We start from the raw sequence: 19,164 nt of genomic DNA on the forward strand, positions 1-19,164 counted from the left end.
TTGTTGTCATGGATACCGGTTCAAGAGGCTCATCTTTGAGATCAGGCGTTTCTCACTGAGGACAGAATCAGCCTCCTGAACACCTTCAGTCCTGTTTCAACCGATGTTCGGTTCAGGATGCTTGGGAGGAAGGAAAAATTCGACCATTTATAAACATCAAAAAAGATTTTCCATCAGAATGATTTGACAATTAATACTTTCTTATCATCTGTGTCCATTGATGAAACACCGACACCGGTCCTGGCTGGTGTTGCCTTACGTCACCAACCAACCCGTTGATAAGAGGAACAACAGGATCCATGTGATGTTTTTAATCCCACCTGTGGGATTATTCCTCCTCTATTATGTCATTATAGTGATGTAAAACAAGGCCTTTCATTCTCCACGGGGAGAAAAACCTCCTGACATGCATTGTGACCGGACCGGGATCACTGGGATTACACTAAAGGGATCAGGTAAACGTCCAACACCTTATGCAACCTGACCTGGGCCCATGGGGAAGATGACGTCACAGAGGGCGTCTCATCTTCATTGCGTCCAAAAAACAGAAGGATTTACGAAATTGATTAATTATTAAGTGCTAGATTTACCCGCACACAATCCAGGTTACATAAAGAAATTAACTCCTGACCCCAAAGGAGACGCATGATTCTAGGAGTTTTAAAGCAAATACACGGATAGCCCAAAGAAACGACACAGATACCTCACTGGACCATCAGCTTTAATTATTTGCTTGGTGTTATTTAAATGAGTTGAAATGACGTCACACCTCCCTTAAACCCTCCCACCTGATTTTCCTTGTGCGTATTCTGTGTAATTTGAGTATTTGACTGGTTGTATTTGCATTTCACAAGGGAATAAATTTTACAATGCTTTCACACACACACTGATATTATTTCTGTACCTTTCTATTTTACCTCATTAAAATGTTCCCTTTTCATTTTAAAGTAGACATTTGAGTTCTTTTAATCTCATTAACGATGGTTTCACTGGTAATGAAGATGAAGGCGCGCCCCCTACAGGCCAGTTGTTGGTGCAGCAGCCAAACTCCCCATGACCTCTTCAAGAGATTCAGCTGAAACTCTTAAAAACCTGAATGCATCACCGAAAACACAGAAAATATCAAAGTGCATTATGTTTTTTATTATTATTATTATAATTATTACATTAACTGCCATCCAGGTAGCAGAACAATGAATATATAACAGAGGCTCCTTTTGATGAACTGGTCCCAAAACACAAACAGTAACCCCAGAAATGATCAATGGTAACATTTACAAATAGAATAAACTGTTCATTTGAGTCTATAACTCCCCAACACCTCCCTCGTGTTCATATGATACATCCCCATTTAAAGAGTAGTGGGCAGGAGCCGGGACTGAACCATCGACCCCTGAGATTAACTATCCAACATGCAATCAGGGAAAGTGAAGCACAAGAAGGGCTACAAAAGGCCAAAATTAAAAGTAAACTGGCAAAAAGCATAAGTGCTTTAAAAATCCTACTATTTTATCTAGTTTTTCTTCCACCAGCATACTTTTATAATCTATTAAGGTAACAAATGTTAAAGGTGGAACTATGATATATGAGATATTTTGCTTAGGAACATTTAATCAAAATGAATATGGATGTATTTCAAAAACACCACTATCCTGTGTTTTCAGTCTGGATGCTGCTTCAAGCCTCTGCGGGTTTCCCTGCTCTAATAAAAGTCTTCACTTTGGACTTGAGTCATATGTTTCTGACCTCCCCCAAACCAGGTGAGGTTCCCGGCTGGGTGATGATCATCTGCCTGCAGGTCTTGAATCCCTCGATCACATCTCAAACAGCTGGACTCGTTGGTTCAAGCCTCCCGTCTCCAGGTTTTTGTCTCCCTCTAGTGGGCACAGTGCAACTAGCATTCAGCCACTGGCCCTTTGGCATTCCGCACTCCAGTTGGATGAAGAGGGACTGCTATTGGTGGGTCGCCCTACACGACAATCCCGTCCCAACTTTGGATTCCTAAAAGTCCCATCTCTGAGGCGAGGCTCACACTCGGTTGAGGAGAGGGTCTCCGCTGAAACAGGGTCACGCTCGTTTGAGCCCGAAATTCTTACTCCCAATGGACTTGAGCTCCGACCTTTGAGTGGCGTTTTGCCTCCCTGATGGAGAAGGCCTCCTCTTCCTCGCTCATCTCTGTCAACCTCTTTTCCTCCAGGAACAGCACCAAGGAGTCCCTCATGTCCACCACCTCGATCAGCTGCTGGAGGACCCGCTCTTCTTCTGCCTCCTGACACGAGGTCTTGTCTGCCAGATAAACACAACAGTAGATTTAGTGTTAAAATAACGATAAAAATACACTTTAAGGAGCTTTAAGTCAGCTGCAGTTCAGTCATCGAGGCTGCAGCGGCGTCGCTTTTACTCTCTGCTCTCATCCTGTTATTTTTGGACGAAGCCAAAAAGTTCCAGAAGCTACTGCAGAACACCTTCCTTACAGAACAGACACAGCTAACAACTGAATGGTGTACAAGGTGGTGAGTCTAGAAGATGGATATTCTCCACAGGAGTTAATCAAGACACAGACAACTCTAAAGAGAGTGAAGACTGGTCTGATGAAGGATTAGTAAATTAGCCGTTTGCTCACATATTCAACATCAGATTTATTAAAGTTTAATATTCCCTCACAGACGTCCCAGCGGCGCATCAAAGAGCCTGTCAGTTCTTCAGGTATAGGCTCCTCTCCTACCTTAAACACACTGAATAACCATGACGCCTTTTCTTATATCTATTTGGAAAAAATTCCTGTTGGGAAATATTCCTGTAGACGCATGTTTTTACAGAACAGGAATTTACTCGTCTGCGGCGGAGCAGCCGGCGTCTCCTGCAGCATAAACTCCACTATCTAGTTAAGTCAAAGATAATTCCAGGTTTTAAGGAGTGTGACATCATCAAACATCCAATTACTTGGGCTAAACACAACTGGTGTTTGTTTATAATGCGCTCTTTGACCCCTTCATGAACACACACGTTCTGGTACCGGTACTGACCCGCACCGTTCATGTCCATATACTGCCTGAGCTCCATCTCCAAGGCGCTCTGCTTGTCCTCCAGCTCCAGCTGCCGAGATCTGAGAGGAGAACAAACAAAAGTCACGTCGACATCACACCCTGCATAGTTGCTATGGTGACAACAAACAGGAACTAGAAGGGTTTGAAGTCATCTGTGTGGGATGTTCTGCCTGCTGAGACAGAAGCTGTGTTGTAATCGCAGCCGCTTTACAAGGCTTTCATTGTGGGACCCTGCTTGTCTTGGGGAGGGGACACTTACGCCACCATGAGGTCAGACTCCTCAGAAACCAGAGCGTTCTTCTGGTGGACTAGCTGGATCCAGTCCTCAATCATTTCAGGAGAGCCGCCGCTGCCTGGAGGAGGAAAACAGGAGCATGTGGTGAAACAAAATGTAGGATGTCACACAGAAAAAGAGGAAGATCGGTCTGATGGAACAGAACAAGATTTAAACACACACACACACACACACACACACACACACACACACACACACACACACACACACACACACACACACACACACACACACACACACACACACACACACACACACACACACACACAATGTAGTATTTCTGGTGCCCATTACACTCTTTGTATTTTCTTTCCATTCACTTATGAGTATTCGTCATTTGCAGAGAAACCTGTATGTCAGCTGAAAAGGTCAATGCTAAGTTTAGCTGAATGCGTTAGCAGTGATCAAAAACAAGAGGAGCCTCTAGAGGTGTAAGATCACCCCCCACACCTCCCCCCTGCTCCTGTGCACGCTAAGCTTCAGGTTCAGTGAAGTCACAAATGGGTTCCTTCATCATTCTAATTTCTGTACTGGGGAGATGACACTCGTATCCCATGAATGATTAAAAACATGCTAACAACATGCTAACATTTAGGTCTTACCAGCCTCTCCTCTGAGCCTCTGCTCCAGCACGACACCCTTATCCTCCAGATCCTTGAAGGTCACCTCGATCTCGTCCAGCCTCCTCTGGATGGACTGAAACACAGACACCAGAAGAGGGGAAGGTTGAAAACACCGAACTCCGTTTTATGATGGAAGACCATTCCAACAACATGATGGTTTGTCTAAACCCGGATTGAAGCTGACGCTGCCGTCAGGATTCAGACAACCGATGTAAACAGGAGGGATTTAGATGAAACGTCTGTAATTGGCTGTTACTGCCGCCTCCGTCTTTACTCTTCATCCCTCCGCAGCTGCTTCAGAGCTTCATCTTATTTCTGACTAAACATTTTCCTCCACTGCCGCTTCACATTTAAAGCTATTTGGCTGACAAACGAAGACGCAGCAGGAAATGGAGCAGCTGGACTCCACCCAACGTTTAAAACAAAAAAACTCACCTGGGCATTGCGCAGCCTTTGTAACTCGCTCATCCTGGCTCGCCGCTCCAGCGTCTTCATCTTCTTCAGCTCCATCTTTTCAGCCTCGGCGGGGTCGGACAGTGCCGTCTGAAACTACGCATCGAGATCGTGAGCGAAAGATGTAACCTGAGAGCGCCAGCTGTGTCAGCATGCTCACCTTCTCGTCAAACAAGTCGATATCGTCTCGTCCAAATATCTCGTCGTCATCATCATCGTCGTCTCCATCGACGCCTTCTGAGGTGCTGTGGACGTTTCTGATGGAGGCTTCTGCAGTCAAAGTCGAAGTTGGGAAATATCTTTATTGACAAAAATCCCCATGGCCGAGGCTTTCCATTCATTCATCGGGGCTTACCGACTCTCCCTGGGGGGTTGGACAGGACGCTAAGCCTCGCGTCCCGGTTGATCCTCGGGGAGGACAGATTCCAGGGGGAAAACTTGGATCGTACTCTGGTCTGACCGCTTGGCATCTCTTTCCTCCTGAAGCAGCGTCGGTTCCTGTGCTCGCGGGCGTGGCTCGCCGTGCTGCCGCTCCAGTAGCCCTCTTCCTCCTGCCCATCCAGGCCCTCAGCTTTAGGATGTCCTGCACCTCCTGTTGTCGCAGAGGAAGAGGAGCAGGAGGAGGATCCGCCGGGCGTCTCTGAATCCGAGTCTGCGCTGAAGCTCTGGAGGTTCACCAGCTGGGTTCTCTCCTCGGTGGTCAGCTGGAGCTTTCGAAGCGACTGTTTGGGACGGGAGTCTGGTTCCGTCTTGGGGATCTCTTTCGTTGGGGTTGGGGAGGAGCGATTTTCTGGGGTGGAGGAGTTAAAAAGAAGGACTTTGCGAGGTTTTACTGAAGGAGGTGAGGGCTGAGGGCTGGGCGTGTCCCAGCAGCGGCGAGGCTTAGGAACAGGACACAGAACCTCTGGTAGGAGCTCCTCAGGCTTTTCCTCAGAAGGAGCTGCTTTCTTCGGTTTTGATGGTCTCTGGGGTGTCTCTTTGGGTTCATGTTTACGGTGGTCGCGTTCGTTGGGTTTACATGGCCCACAGTCCAGGGTGTGCTCACACTCCTCGTCTGATGGAGACGGCGTGTAATCATCACTGGACTGTCCGTTCTCTTCAGGTCCTCTGATGTTTCCTCCACTATCCTGAAAACAAAACATGCATCAGAACAGAGAACACGTCGACCTGTAAAGCATCGGGCAGCAGCCTCAGCGGCGAATCGAATCAGGCAACCTGAATAGTAATGTATAAAAAAGAAGAACAGAATTGGAGTCTGACATCCAACCTCATCACTCCCTGCAGATGTGATTGTCAGGATATATTGGGGAGTGACGAGACAACTTCTCATTCTAAATTTATCTGAGTGCAGCAGTAACAATAGAAGAGTCTAGTTAGCCAGTTAAAAATGGCTTAAAAATCATGTTTCCATGGAAACAACAGAATAAAATAAAAGGTGCAACTAGTTATTCTAGTAAATAAGTGGGTTGAAAGCCGGTCAGTGGTCTTTGAAAAAAATTAATCTCTTTTGTGTGGTCTTTCCTTCCATTTGATCAAATGAGCTGTAGCTGATGACATCACACCCAGCGTCACATCGCTAACATGAGGATCCAGTGGCGTCCGCAGCGGCGTGCGACAGAACGCTCTACATCTGTTGTGTTCACTGACCCACCTTACAAGATTGTTCAGCCCCATTTTCCAGAATCAGCTCCTCCGAGTGCAGCTCGCAGTAAAATCTCCCTGGGGAGGGGACATCATAGAATAAAAACATGAAAACCCTCCCATGGTAGTAAAAGATTCATCTTTAAATCTAAACAGAACCGCCTTTATAAAAGGTTTCAGCTCAAATTATTAATTAGGCAAATAAATAATTAATAAGAATGACTTCAGAAAGGAAAACAGAAGTCGTTACACCCAATGTGAACACACGCTACAGCGGTCATCACTCCTCACCTGTCGCCTGGTCAAAGGTGTAGTCCCCCAGTCTGAGGGTGACGCCGCACCGCTGGCAAGAGAAGCAGCTCCGGTGGAAGAACTTGCCCTCGGCGCTGATCCGCTCCAACGCATAAACCCTCTCACTGCAGAAGTAACACACCTCGCTGTTCGTTATCGGTGGATGGGTAGTGACATCGGGTTCAGGATCGGGTTCAGGAACGGGAGCGGGTGCAGGACTGGGCTCAGGGAGCGTGGGAGGCACCACCTTCTGAGGGAAAACATCATGAGGCATTCAAGTCCGTGGAGCAAACAGAAACAGAGATCAGAGAAGACGGGTCGCGAACACAGCTCACCCTGTCCTCATCTCCCATCCTCCGGTCTCTGCCTCGCTTCTCGGATAACAGCTTTTCCTGCAGAGTGCATGAGAAACATCAACCGTCACATGACCCGGCTCTGCCGTCATGACAAACTAGGAACTGTCTGCTGTGAACGAGTGGGCCGAACAGAGTAACAGACAGCGCTATGAGGACCGGCCTCCAGCCGGAGTGCTAGTTAGGCAACGTCTTCACCCCTCGTCACACGTACCTTACGTCTTTGCAGGGAGTTGTGTTTCAGCTTGCTCAGGAAAAAGACAGCTGACTGCGTCCGGGAGAGCGTCAGAGGCTTGGATGATGGCGGGAAGCCTGCAGGTTCTGGAGAAAGAAAAAAAAAAAACGTCAGACACACCAAATTAATTTCTCCTTGTTGTAAACGAGGACTTGATTGCGATTGTCGGTCCACTCGCAGCGACAACATCCTGACTGAGGATTTATGGAATATCTCCCTGTCAGAAATAGAAATATCCCCTCTTACTTGTATTTTCTGAAGTGTCACAGCATCAGCAGCTGGATGCAACTTGCCAATCCACCCCCCACCCCTCCCCAGAAACACTCCCCACCTCTGGCTCCAACTACCGCTCCCACCGTTTCATCATCAGGATAAGGTTACAGGAGAATGACAGCTCCCCCCTGCCTGAAACCCCAGCACAGCGTCTATCACACCCACTTCAGCCTCCTGAGTGCCTCCTTAGGCTGCACAAACTCCTCACTTCGGGTAGATGGTGGAACACTTCTGCTCCACCCAGCAGGAGAAAATCCTCCTTCAGCCCAGGAATAGCAGCCCCCCTCCCAGCAGCGCCAGCGCCATCAGACCCCTGATAATCCAGGTCCGCACGGCGACTGTTTGCTCCGTCTGCTGCTGGGCTGGTTCAGTGCAGGAGAGCAGCACAGCTCTGGCCACTTAAGCCAAATGCATTCTGGGTAATAGGTTCTTAAAGAGACAGCGCTGGCTTAATCACTTCTCAGCACCAAACACATTTCAGTGGGAGGACACCTGAGCCTTTTAAGGTTATGCTAATGCTGCGCAGTGTCTAAGCAACCAGATTATGTAAGGCCGATGCTGCTGTCAACCAAAAGCTTCAGATCTCTCCTGGAGCCCAAAGAACATTAAAACAACACGATTAAACCATAAAGTCGTGGATTTATTTTCCTTTTCAGCTTTTCATTCAACACAAACACACCCTGTTTTACCTTTTGGAGGTACACTGAAGGCCTTCTGGATCTGGGTCAGGTAAAGCACCATGGATAGCTTGTCTACGTGGCTGCTGTTCGCCAGGTCAGCGGCAGACATGACGGGTGGGATGCCCAGCTCTTTCTCTAGGATGCTGAATGCCAGCTGGTTGTTGCGAGCGGCATTGGATTCGTCCAGAGACGAGATATCACTGTGGAAGAATTAAACACAGCAGCAGTAAATAATCTGACTGGTTGGGTGAAGCGTGTTAAATATCTATCCATGAATGGGGGGGGGGGCGCTCACAGGAGCTGAGGCCTGAAGCGGTGGATCAAGGCACACAGGGCCAAGCCGGACCTCCAGGATTGGGTGAAATCCTTTACGTTCACGTTCTTATAACCGGCCGTTTGCTTCTGGCACCACTTCAACAACTCCTCAAAACCACTGACTGAATCTGAAACACACAAAACCCAGCACCTCCTAAACAAACGTTTGTCTTTGACATGTAAATTTTGCTGCCGGTGAATATATCTCCTGCAGCACAGCCGAGCATACGAGTGGACAAACAAAGGTGACAGGCTGACCTTGACGCATGGGCGGCTTGTTCTGCTTCCTGCTCTGCAGATGGGATTTATCAACATCGTAAAGGTGCTGCACCTGAAGGAGTCCACAGGTAGATCAGTCATCGTGTCCACATGAGATCACATCAGGATTCTAAACTCTAACAAGGCAGTCAAGGACTGCAACATCCCACAAAGGGTAGGTCAGGGTACCCTGAAAGTAGTACCTGACAGTGCATAGCTTTGGCCTTTCAGGGTCAAAGCTAGTGCATAGGTAGATCAAAGCACTAGTTTTGATCTATGGTCTTACACTGGCTTTCTCCCTCGGTTCCTGAGTGTACAAGTTGTACAAAAGTTGAAATTTTTACTTGACCTAGTTTTCTCAAGGTCAAGGTCATCATCTCATTTTCATCCCCTTTGCCACCCGAGTAATGTGCTTTTTGTTTCATCTTTCTATCTGCAACGGTTGAGAAGATGCGGATGAACGAACCAATGAACCAGCGGACTGACGAACGGAAGAACACTGAAAATTACAATACATCACTGCTTTGAAGCGGGATGTAATAAGAGAGCTGTGCTGGGTGAATACAGGAAATACTTCTGACCTGGCTGGTTTGGATGGAGGACAGGTTCACTCTCGTGTATCGTGATTTGGGGCTGATGCTGTAACCTGCGTAGTTCTTGCTGGTGTTTTCTGGAGTGGTCTGGGACAGGATCTGGTAGATGCTTTCTCTGTATGTGGTGGAAAGAAAAATAACTGAACCAGATCAATAAAACAGATTGCATTGTAATGAATGAAAAGGATGAGAAACAGAAGCTAAGAATTTCTGAGAGCAGATGGCAAGAAATCTTGTTCAGTATGGATCAAAAAGTTTTACCTTTCGGCGATGACCTTGAGATGTGGGACCCCCGTGCCCCAGCTCCTCACCATCCACGCTGTGTCGAAAGCTGCCAGAAAACCACGGGCGATGCCCGTACCCAGAGGCCAGAAGGGCTGCAGACAGAGCATAACCAGAGTCAGGCGCCATGATAGTTATATATCAATCAATGCTTAGTATGCATGTAGCCTCACCATCCAGAACCAGGTTCTGCTAGCTAAAAATGTCATCTAGGAGCCTCTTGGAGTTGATCGCTAACCCCTACCTCCACCAGGCAGTCTCCAACCAGTCCCATCAACAGCTTCTTCCCCCGCCTCTCTCTGACCAGGGAGGCGTTCTCTGCTCGGTACATGCAGGTGAAGTCGAACATGGCCACGTCCGGTTGGCCGGTGTGTTTCTGAGCAAACTGGAGGTCGGGCAGCTTCCCGCCCGTGGAGAAGCGGGCGGCGTCGTAGGCATAGAGACGCAAAACCTCTTGGTCCACATTTGCAGGTGACAGAAGCTCCTCAGCATCACTGAAGTCCTGCAGAGACACGGTTAGAGGAGCCAATGAGACTCTGAGAGACACTTCACTTACTTCACTGACACACACACCTGGGTGTGTGTGTCGACAACAATCAGACTTCTGGTCAGTGATGGATGTGCTGCTCTCACCTGTTTAATGACCCCCTTCTTCAGTAAGCTCTTCTTCTTGGCAGTCATGACAAAGTAGTGGGTGTCGTCTTTATAGTAGACGATGTTCTCCAGATCAATACCTGAAAGGAAAAATGGAGACAGATCAGAGATGGGGACAGACCAGTGTGGGAAGGAGTACTTTTGAGTTTGATTAACCTATCTGTGACCAGTTTCACATACAGTATTTGCAGTAAGCAAAAAGGGGCCATACAAACAGAGAGCATGGCTTGGGTGTGGGGGATGGGGGGTTCATCTCGCTTCACGCCTTCACAGGAAATGAACCAAGTATGAACAGACTTCACTTTGATTCATGCCGTGCCTTCAGGGCTGCAGCGAGGCAACAGAAATAACAGCGCAGCTGTTGGTGGACGACGTTCTCACTTAACGCATACTGAAACAAATGGTTTCCTCTTTCTGGATTTTATCTTGATGTGTTTCACTGGAAAAGAGCTGCTGGAAAAGAACAGCTGCTTCTTTGGTTAAACTTTTTATGTAAAAAATTTTTTTTGATAAGCATGAATTTTAAAAAAAAATGTGTGTATGTGTATATTAACCAAAAATGTAGCTGCTTTAAAAAAAACTGCAATTCATTTTAAAATATTAATTTAAATAAATAAAACCATTCCTCCAATTCTTCAATAACCTGAAACAAATGATCCCTCGTTACTCGCGGTTAATGCGTTCTAGCACCACCCGCAAATAATAAAATTCCGTGATATTGCGACAAACTATTTATTTTATTATTGACGGTAATTTAAACCTTTATGAACCCTCCCATTCTGATATTAAACCACCTTGTACCTGTATTACCTATTCCCACACTCTTATAGATTGATTAAAGCAGTGCACTTCTGGATGTTGTCAGTCAATAGAATGCCTGTATGGTATCACATGACTACGTAGAAAAAATCCACAATGAGGTGGAGCCAAGCATCTTGATGCGCAAATGTGTGAGGGATTACTGTACCAGTATTCAACTGATGCATCACTGATATGGACCCCTACCGGTCTCTGTGAGGAGGTCTTGAAAGAACTTCTGGTTGTAAATGCGGGCCACGCCGCTGATCTCTGCCACCTGGGCCTCGGCAGTCGTGTTCCTGTTGATGAAGTTGGCAGTGATGCCAATCGCCAGCTTTCCTCGAAGCTCCTTGTGTTTAAAACCTGACAGTTTAGGAAAGAGGCAATGAGGAAACCACGATGACGACAGCTGAAGCTCGACGCGGCTACCAGAGGAAGCTTGTACAACAGCCACGTGTTGCAATAGGTCTGCAACTCCTCTGCAAGAATCATTTGTTTGTCTCACCGTCAGGGACGAACCTGCCTCCCCCAGCAGAGATGAAGACGTCAAACTGGAAGGTTGACGCAGGATGGGATCCGGGCTGCAGCTTCGCCATCCAACCTATTAGCAGCACATCCAAACTTTATAAGCCCCGTCCCTCAGCAGATTAAATGGGTGCTTTCTTGTTTTATACATTACCGCGTCATAAAATCAATCAAAGATGATGAAAGTTTAAACACCATTTTCTCCTGACGGCTCAGTCAAGCCTTGGAACTCCACTCCGGTGTGCACTTCCACCCCGAGGAGGAGCGACACCTTCAGCAGAATCAACTGCAGCTGACGGATGCCTGAAACACACATTAAAAGTGTCGATGAGTTAAACATGACGCCACGGCTGCACCACTGATCGGACGTGGTTTAGGTAGTCATCAGCCCTCAGGCCCTGAAAGTCCGGGTTCAGAAGCAGGGTGAGTCAGAAAACCGACACTGGGATATGCCACTTATTCTCTGGAACTGTTTACACTCTTTCCACATCAACACACACTGGATATCAGTCATTCTAATCTCTTCAATTCTAATGAGAACATTCCAAAGTAACACCTGACCCGGTTCTCAATCCGGACTTCACCGTCACTCACTGATGTGATCCAGAGACCCGCAGCAGAATTTGCCGTAAAACTTCTTGGCTCCGAGGCCACGGAGGTCGTAGATGGTGAAGGGCCAGAGGTGGAGAACATTGTTCCTGGAGAACGTCTCTCTCTTCTCCACCACCAGAACCTGGGCCCCCAGCAGGGACAGCTCGATGGCCGTCCTCAGCCCACATGGCCCAGCCCCCAGAACCAAACACTGAGGCAGAGCAGGACGTCAGGAGAGAGAAAAAACAGTGATCCGAAAAAAGGAGGAAAGCAGGTTTAGTGACAGATCAGGTTTCAGTGAACCTCTTTTAAACACCGTGTGTGACAGCAAGAATCAGCCAATCAGCCGACACCGCCAGTTGACAAAAGATTAGCATAATAAACATTAATTTCTTAAAGTAACATATTACACCCTGGATATTAGCTTTTGCCATTTAAATTAAATGATAATGTGTTTTCCCACAGAACTTTGTACAGACACAAAGACAAGAATTTTATCTTGATTAAAAAAGTACGATTCAGTTCACCAGGATAACAGGAGGACCCTTAGTTTTTACTACCTTATTTTTGGAACAGGCTTTCCCTTGCTGATAATCCGAGTGGGACGCCCGTTTGTCCAGTTTGGTCCACAAGGCTTTGGCCTTCCAGTAGTTTAGTCTTTCCTTTAACTTGCTGTAAAAGTTCCTGAAATCCTTTGGATTGAGTTGAGTTTGTCTGCAGAGCTCAGCAAAGTAGTGCTGCACATCCTTACAGGTCTGGGCTTGGACAAAGAGGTCAAACGTAGCGTGAGAAGGATCCACCAGGTCCTGGTTCGCCATCGTGGCTTTTCCTTGCTGGGTTTCACTGTTAACTGTGAGAGAAGAGGTTATAGCCTGTTTTAAGAGCTTCCTACTAGTAAAGACTCCCAGCAGGGAGAGGTTTGCTGTAAATAATCAAAGGGTTGCAAAGTCCTTCTGTTAGCTGTTGCAGATTTGTATCAGATGAGAGTCTTTAAAGCCTCCTGTGCCAGAGGAAGTCTCCTCCTAATTATAGTGAACAACTTGAAATGCGGAGGACTTCATTGTCACCTGGTTGGATGAGTCAACAACTTCCCCAACGTGACGTCTTTGAATCTTTCCCTAGAAGCAACTGCTCTGAACTGAGTCACCGTCATGTTGCCTCAGGACGGGAGCTTGTTTTTTAGTTTCTCTAAAGCAGAAAGAGCAGCGAGGTAGAAAAATACAGCGAGAACACGCACTGTTTCTTCCCACGCTACATGTTTGAACATAAAGCAGCGCTTGACGTTAGACATTACCAACGATCAAGGCTTTAAAAGGGTCAACGCCATCTTACTGCTCTGATGTCTTGAGGTCTTACGAACAGATCGCAACCCAAGGTCTCGTGAGACTGTTTTTCAAAATTTGCTTTAAAAAAAGCTGAGTCACTTAAACTTAAGTAATCAAATAAAAATTAAAGGTTCCAAGTTGCGTCAGAACAAAATCCAGCCAGGACAGTTTGTCGGAGGGACATCAGCAACAGTTTATAGATGGGTTCGCGTGAAAGCCGATTTATTAACAAGATAAAGACGTGATCTATCAAACGTATCTACATGGAAATTTGATGTCACCATGGTGATATCACTTCACTCACTCAACCTCGTGTCAGATGAAGTCACACCGCCTGCTTCCTTGAATGTGAAACCAGGAGTTTACCATCAGGACTTTATTAGTTTATTAGTTTATGAATGTCGAACACATCTAACCCTCTCCGTTACCCAATAAACACCAAATCCAGATTAAATGCAGAATCTGCATAGACTTTGACTTTTGTGAGTGATCCAGAATCCACATTCATTTGGGGGCGGGGGGGGGAGGTCTTTTCTCGCTTTTCATTTATGCAAACATGGATCTGTAACAGTGTAAGCACTGCTTCAGCACATCACTGTATATTTCCAGCAGTTTCACTTGAGGCTGACATTTCCTGTAAGAAACACACTCATGGCTTCCTGCTGATAACACTAACCCATAGACCTGCCCTTCCACCACCACCACCCTCACCTCGATGAAAGACAGCGTTTATAAAACCAACACACCATGGTAACTCCTCTCATATTTTTTCACAATTGAATGTCGTCACTTAAAGTAAGATGGATGGTCTTAATCAAACAAGACAAGACAGGAAGTCTCTTCAAACAGTTCCAGAAGTTGGAATGAGTCTCCATGGAGACATATGAACTGTACCCAATGCAGGTGTGTTCTGATGTGATTAATTTACATAGAAGCAGTAACCAAGAACAAACACTCCCGTCAGAGACTAAAAATACCTCACAGGACCGTCCTGAAACTTTTATCTGATTCCCTCAGGAGGTGTTATATTTAGTCGGAGTGGTTCAGAAATCCTCCTCCGACCCGCTCCTACTAATTACAGGAATGAGTTTCTAGCAGGAATTCTGTGGATTGGATTTAAAGGTGAATTGACCTGGTTTTCCTCTGAGCCAGCGGACTGAATTGGACTGACCCACCTTGTGACACTTGATCCAGGATGCTGGATCAGACGCTGACCTCCATCCTGGTGCTCATCAGAATTTACGAAGCCACAGAAACACGCGATTTGGATTCAGACGTTAACCCTTTCCAGCAATGGCAGGAAGCGATAACAAAAAGGTGTGGCAGGAACGACAGTATGTCCCAGAGCAGGTTGGACTCGAACCTAAAGGATACCGACACCGACACGCGCTGACACTCGAGATGAGCTCACAAGTAAGCAACTAACCAGCAGAAGTAAACAACCGAACACCTACAGACAAAAGTTTAAGACACACAATTTCTCTCCGGACAAACGGAACACAGGTTCGACACGTTGAACGCGTCGGACGGAATCCACTGACCGGAGCTGAGGTCGTTCCTGCCGGCCGGGGACAGTCCAGCCGCGCGCTGGGTGCTGCTCTCATCCGCTTTGTTTACAGGTCAGAGTGCGCGCGAGCTCACCTGCGCCTCGAGCCCATACACACACACACACACACACAAACGTAAGAGTGGAGCCTCTTCCGGGACTTTCTGGTTGGTCTACAGGCAGCGCGAGCCTCGGCGCACGTGACGACAAGGTGGGACTGGTACGTGTTTGGCGTGGTCAGGCTCTCATGGTATCACTGGTACTACTATGACAATACAGTATAGTAATAATATTATGACAATAATATAATAATAATAATAATAATAATAATAAAGGAAGAATTAAACTGTAGAAAAAGAGGAAAGAGGGGAAGATTTACATATAACCACCTTTACATTTGTATACAATTTGCGTATTTCGTAAAGAAAGTCAAATTTCATCTACAGTAGTTGTATGATTTCTTATTAAATATTTAAATGTTGTTAAACATGATTTCATGTTTTCTAATATTTTTAATTAGTTACTTTCTTCATTACCTCTATTAAAATTCATGGATTTGAATCGAAATACATCTGTACTTGACCTTTAAATAAACCTATGGCATCCTATCTGTAAAGTTCAATGATTCCTGAGGCTGTTCAGCACAGAGCCGTCATGTACGGAAGCTCTGAGAGGACAGTGAGGAACAAATTTTGGGGGTCACTGAACATTTTAAAGTTCGATTCACCTCTGCAGCAAGCTGGTTGTAGAGAGGTCAAAGTCTGTGGGTCTGTCCACCACTGTGAACTAATGTCATATGGTTCATGGTATCCAGAGGATAACACACTAACATGGCCTATAGGACTGTAGCTTGTCATAAACGTCATCATATCAGAATCACGTCTCACAGTGGATCCTTCTCTTTAACCTCCTGTGTCTTGACTTTAGCGCCATCTCCTGGCTAATAGAGCTATTCATGTTCTTCAGAATCAGGCATTCTTGTTTATTTAAATCTATAAAAATCTACTTCTATTTAATCTTCACCAACTCCATGATGAAAAAGAGCACAAAAGACTCCACTGGACTTTCTTCAGGTTGGTTGAAAACGTTTCATTCTCACCCAAGAGGCTTCAGTTCTGAACAGAGAATCCGCACAATTGTTGGTGACACTGTTCCCTCAGGGGCAGGGGAGGACACATGGGTGACTCTGATTGTTTTATATTATATTATATTATATTATATTATATTATATTATATTATATTATATTATATTATATTATATTATATTATATTATATTATATTATGTTCTTGTCTAACTCCCAACAAATGTGTTCTTTCAGCAGCTAGCTCACAGCCCGATGATAGAGCTTCACGTATTCATGTTGTAGTGTTGTATTATTTGGTTGGAAATATACATTTTTTTTAAACATGAGAATATTGAGATACAGTATTCAAATATATTCCAAAATGAACAGAAATTATACTAGAAGAACCTGAAATTATAATTTTAAAAAAACAACAACCATTAAATGATACAACAAGGAAGTTAAATAGTTAAATAAAAGTTATAATCTCCAGTAGACCATGATGCCCATGCAGAGACACAGGTAGGTGGAGAACACTGCGCATTAGGGATGTCAAACACACTTTCACTGAGGGCCACATCAACATGGCTGTCCTCAAAGGGCAAGGTGTAACTTATAAATGTGACTAAATGTAAGTTAATGTAATGCAACATGAATGTAAAATAATTGTAACTACTCCTTAATTTTAAATAATGCTGAATTTATTACTTATTCAAGTTACAAACATTACAGTGGCACAGAAAAAATGTGTGCTTGTTTCAAATTAAATCCTTTTAGTTTGTCATGTTATGAAACCTACAGAACTCTGTCAAGCAAGGATCAAACTATCCAAGTGAATAAAGAAAAATAACATCAAACACAAATTAGGACATTGAATTTGTTCAAAAAGATTTTGTCAGAGTTAATATGTATTGCATTGTGGGATATGTAGTTTTGGTCAAAGCACACTTTTGACCTATTTATTTTTAGACACTCTGACCTTTTATGCTCTAACGGGCCACACAAAATGATGTGGCAGGCCACGTTTGGCCCCCGGGCCTTGAGTTTGACACATGTGCTGTAAATGTAGCTGAATTTGAAATGAGCTCCATGTTGAATGTCCTTCTTCCACGTTCCATTGTCTCCACCTGCTGGACAAACGAGGTCTCCACGTCTCCATCTTCCTCAGCAAAGACTTCCTGTGATCCAGAAGCTGAGTGAATGTTAGGGATGCTCTTATGAGTCATGACAGAGTTCACGTTCCACATCTGTTCTAGAGACATTTTCTAGCATAGAGAATAATTAGAGTAAATGGTGAAAGCTACACCATTGTGCAGAAAAATAATCTTATTTGTGAGCTCCACCCCCGGTACATGCTAGTTAATGCTGACTAGCTACACTAATTGCATTATCTAGTAGAGTTGCCTTGTGTTCTGTTCATTTTCACACCAGAATTCAAATGTATGAGAGTGACATCTGCTGCGGTGTGTCCATGACATAATTCCATTCAGAAAAACACGACTGCTCACGTAAAGTAACGTTATAGAGGCCGGTTCGAGCCTCCAAGGAGCTCAAAGCAAAACATGTTTTGGGGGTCCCACAGCCAATGTTGATAATACCGATCAAAGATCATTCGCACATCTACTATAAAGTTTATAAAGTTATTACAAATACACTTGTAAAACTCAATGTGAAAATTCCTTGTTAGTAGATTGTAATCCATAATGATAAAGCTTGTAGAGACAGACAACAAATTTGGTAAACTTGCCAAAAAAATCCTGCTAATTAATATTTGGCAAAAATCATCAACACTTCCTATTGGCCAAACAGAAGCAATGTATAAAACCTCAAACTGCTGCACAGTAGCAGCAGTGTAGTTTATATCATCCTGATGTCATGTTTTCACCCTTCAATAGTTTATATTACCTCCTTTTTTTGACTAATTTACGAGAACACAACTGCAAGCTTGTCCTCACCTCCCTACCTGATCACTGGCGGTGAAGAGTTGGCCTACAGAGGTGAGGAGAAATCCGGGACAACAACGTCCTTCTGAACATCAGCAAAGGAAGAGACGGTGGCAACATGACACCCGAACAATTGCTGAGACAACTGAGTCAGTGATGCAGCATCCAGGCCCCCACCATCAGGTTCAGAGAAAGCCTCATCCCTTGGGCCCCAAGACGGCAGAATTTTCCCAGAGAAGTTTTTTCTGCATTTGATTCCAGCTCAGTGGAACCAAAAGTCGTTGCTCTGTCCAACTGACAGAGCTGCACTGATCGCCTCACGGTCACATCCACAAGTTCACAGCCTGACGAGGACGCAGGAAAAAGAGGTGGTCCATGTTTGGGTTTTTTTGAGGAGCAGAGAGGTCACGTCAGCTTGTTGGCTGTAAATGTGACGGCCTCAGGAAACAATCATCTGTCAGCGTCACACTGTCCAACATCCATCCATCCATCTTCCACCACTTATCCATAGTCGGGTCGCAGGGGCAGCAGCTTCAACAGGGAGCCCCAAACTTCCCTTTCCCCGGCCACATCCACCAGCTCTGACTGGGGGATTCCAAGGCTTTCCCAGGCCAGTGTTGAGATATAATCCCTCCACCTGGTCCTGGGTCTGCCCCGAGGTCTCCTCCCAGCTGGACGTGCCAGAAACACCTCCCTAGGGAGGTGTCCCAGAGGCATCCGCACCAGATGCCCAAACCACTTCAACTGACTCCTTTCCACGCAAAGGAGCAGCGGCTCTACTTTGAGCCCCTTGTGAACAGCAGTGTTTCTCACCTTATCTCTAAGGGAGACACCAGCTATCCGCCTGAGAAAGCCCATTTCAGCCGCTTGTATCCGCGATCTGGTTCTTTCGGTCATGACCCATCGCTCATGACCATAGGTGAGGTTAGGAACGAAGATTGAACAGTAGACGGAGAGCTTTGCCTCTCGGCTTAGCTCCCTCTTTGTGACAACAGTGCGGTAAAGCGACTGCAATACCGCTCCTGCTGCCCCAATTCTCCGTCCAATCTCACACTCCATTGTTCCCTCACTCGTGAACAGGACCCCAAGATACTTAAACTCCTTCACTTGTGGAAGGACCTCATTCCCCACTCAGAAAAGGCAGTCCACCGGTTTCCTGCTGAGGACCATGGCCTCAGATTTGGAGGTGCTAATCCTCATCCCTGCCGCTTCACACTCGGCTGCAAACCAGACCAGTAAGTGCTGCAGGTCACAGGCCGATGACGCAAACAGGACCACATCATCTGCAAAAAGCAGCGATACAATCCTCAGGCCACCAAACTGTAACCCCTCCTTACCACGACTACACCTCGATATCCTGTCCATGAAAATCACGAAC

The 19,164-nt window shown here is 45.7% G+C and overlaps 1 protein-coding gene and 1 long non-coding RNA gene across 6 annotated transcripts; both read right to left on the reverse strand.

Moving 5' to 3' along the window:
- Window positions 1–1,108: 1,108 nt before the first annotated feature.
- mical1 (microtubule associated monooxygenase, calponin and LIM domain containing 1) lies at window positions 1,109–15,017 on the reverse strand. Of its 5 annotated transcripts, none has more exons than XM_068337456.1 (24): window positions 14,774–15,017; window positions 12,468–12,757; window positions 11,911–12,118; window positions 11,512–11,619; window positions 11,297–11,392; window positions 10,999–11,154; window positions 9,973–10,073; window positions 9,584–9,841; window positions 9,319–9,434; window positions 9,046–9,172; window positions 8,465–8,537; window positions 8,187–8,334; window positions 7,901–8,091; window positions 6,918–7,024; window positions 6,686–6,742; window positions 6,351–6,600; window positions 6,070–6,137; window positions 4,774–5,545; window positions 4,579–4,688; window positions 4,401–4,508; window positions 3,945–4,038; window positions 3,307–3,400; window positions 3,033–3,106; window positions 1,109–2,286 (listed from the first exon to the last, which is right to left on the reverse strand). In XM_068337456.1, exons 2-24 carry the CDS (start codon window positions 12,723–12,725, stop codon window positions 2,093–2,095), a joined length of 3,768 nt encoding a protein of 1,255 aa, XP_068193557.1. In that variant the 5' UTR covers window positions 12,726–12,757; window positions 14,774–15,017; the 3' UTR covers window positions 1,109–2,092. The 5 variants fall into 5 exon arrangements, with proteins under 5 accessions (XP_068193557.1, XP_068193548.1, XP_068193520.1 ...); XM_068337447.1 differs by having other exon boundaries at window positions 3,027–3,106; XM_068337419.1 differs by having other exon boundaries at window positions 3,027–3,106; window positions 4,401–4,514; window positions 14,774–15,013.
- Window positions 15,018–16,685: 1,668 nt separating this feature from the next.
- LOC137602780 (uncharacterized) lies at window positions 16,686–17,877 on the reverse strand. Its single transcript, XR_011037201.1, has 3 exons — window positions 17,807–17,877; window positions 17,082–17,108; window positions 16,686–17,002 (listed from the first exon to the last, which is right to left on the reverse strand). It is a non-coding gene; the product is annotated as an uncharacterized lncRNA (long non-coding RNA).
- Window positions 17,878–19,164: the final 1,287 nt, after the last annotated feature.

The sequence above is a fragment of the Antennarius striatus genome, chromosome 2 (assembly GCF_040054535.1).
Source record: "Antennarius striatus isolate MH-2024 chromosome 2, ASM4005453v1, whole genome shotgun sequence".
NCBI classification, from domain to species: domain Eukaryota; kingdom Metazoa; phylum Chordata; class Actinopteri; order Lophiiformes; family Antennariidae; genus Antennarius; species Antennarius striatus.

What these genes read in the sequence shown, in the direction of transcription:
- mical1 (XM_068337419.1), bottom strand. Translation starts at nt 12,725, where the DNA reads ATGGCGAACCAGGACCTGGTGGATCCTTCTCACGCTACGTTTGACCTC. An exon ending in CGCTTCAGGCCTCAGCTCCT is followed by an intron (nt 8,092 to 8,186) that starts GTGAGCGCCCCC and finishes ATTCTTCCACAG; the next exon opens with TGATATCTCGTCTCTGGACG. An exon ending in CAACCCCCCAGGGAGAGTCG is followed by an intron (nt 4,689 to 4,773) that starts GTAAGCCCCGAT and finishes CTTTGACTGCAG; the next exon opens with AAGCCTCCATCAGAAACGTC.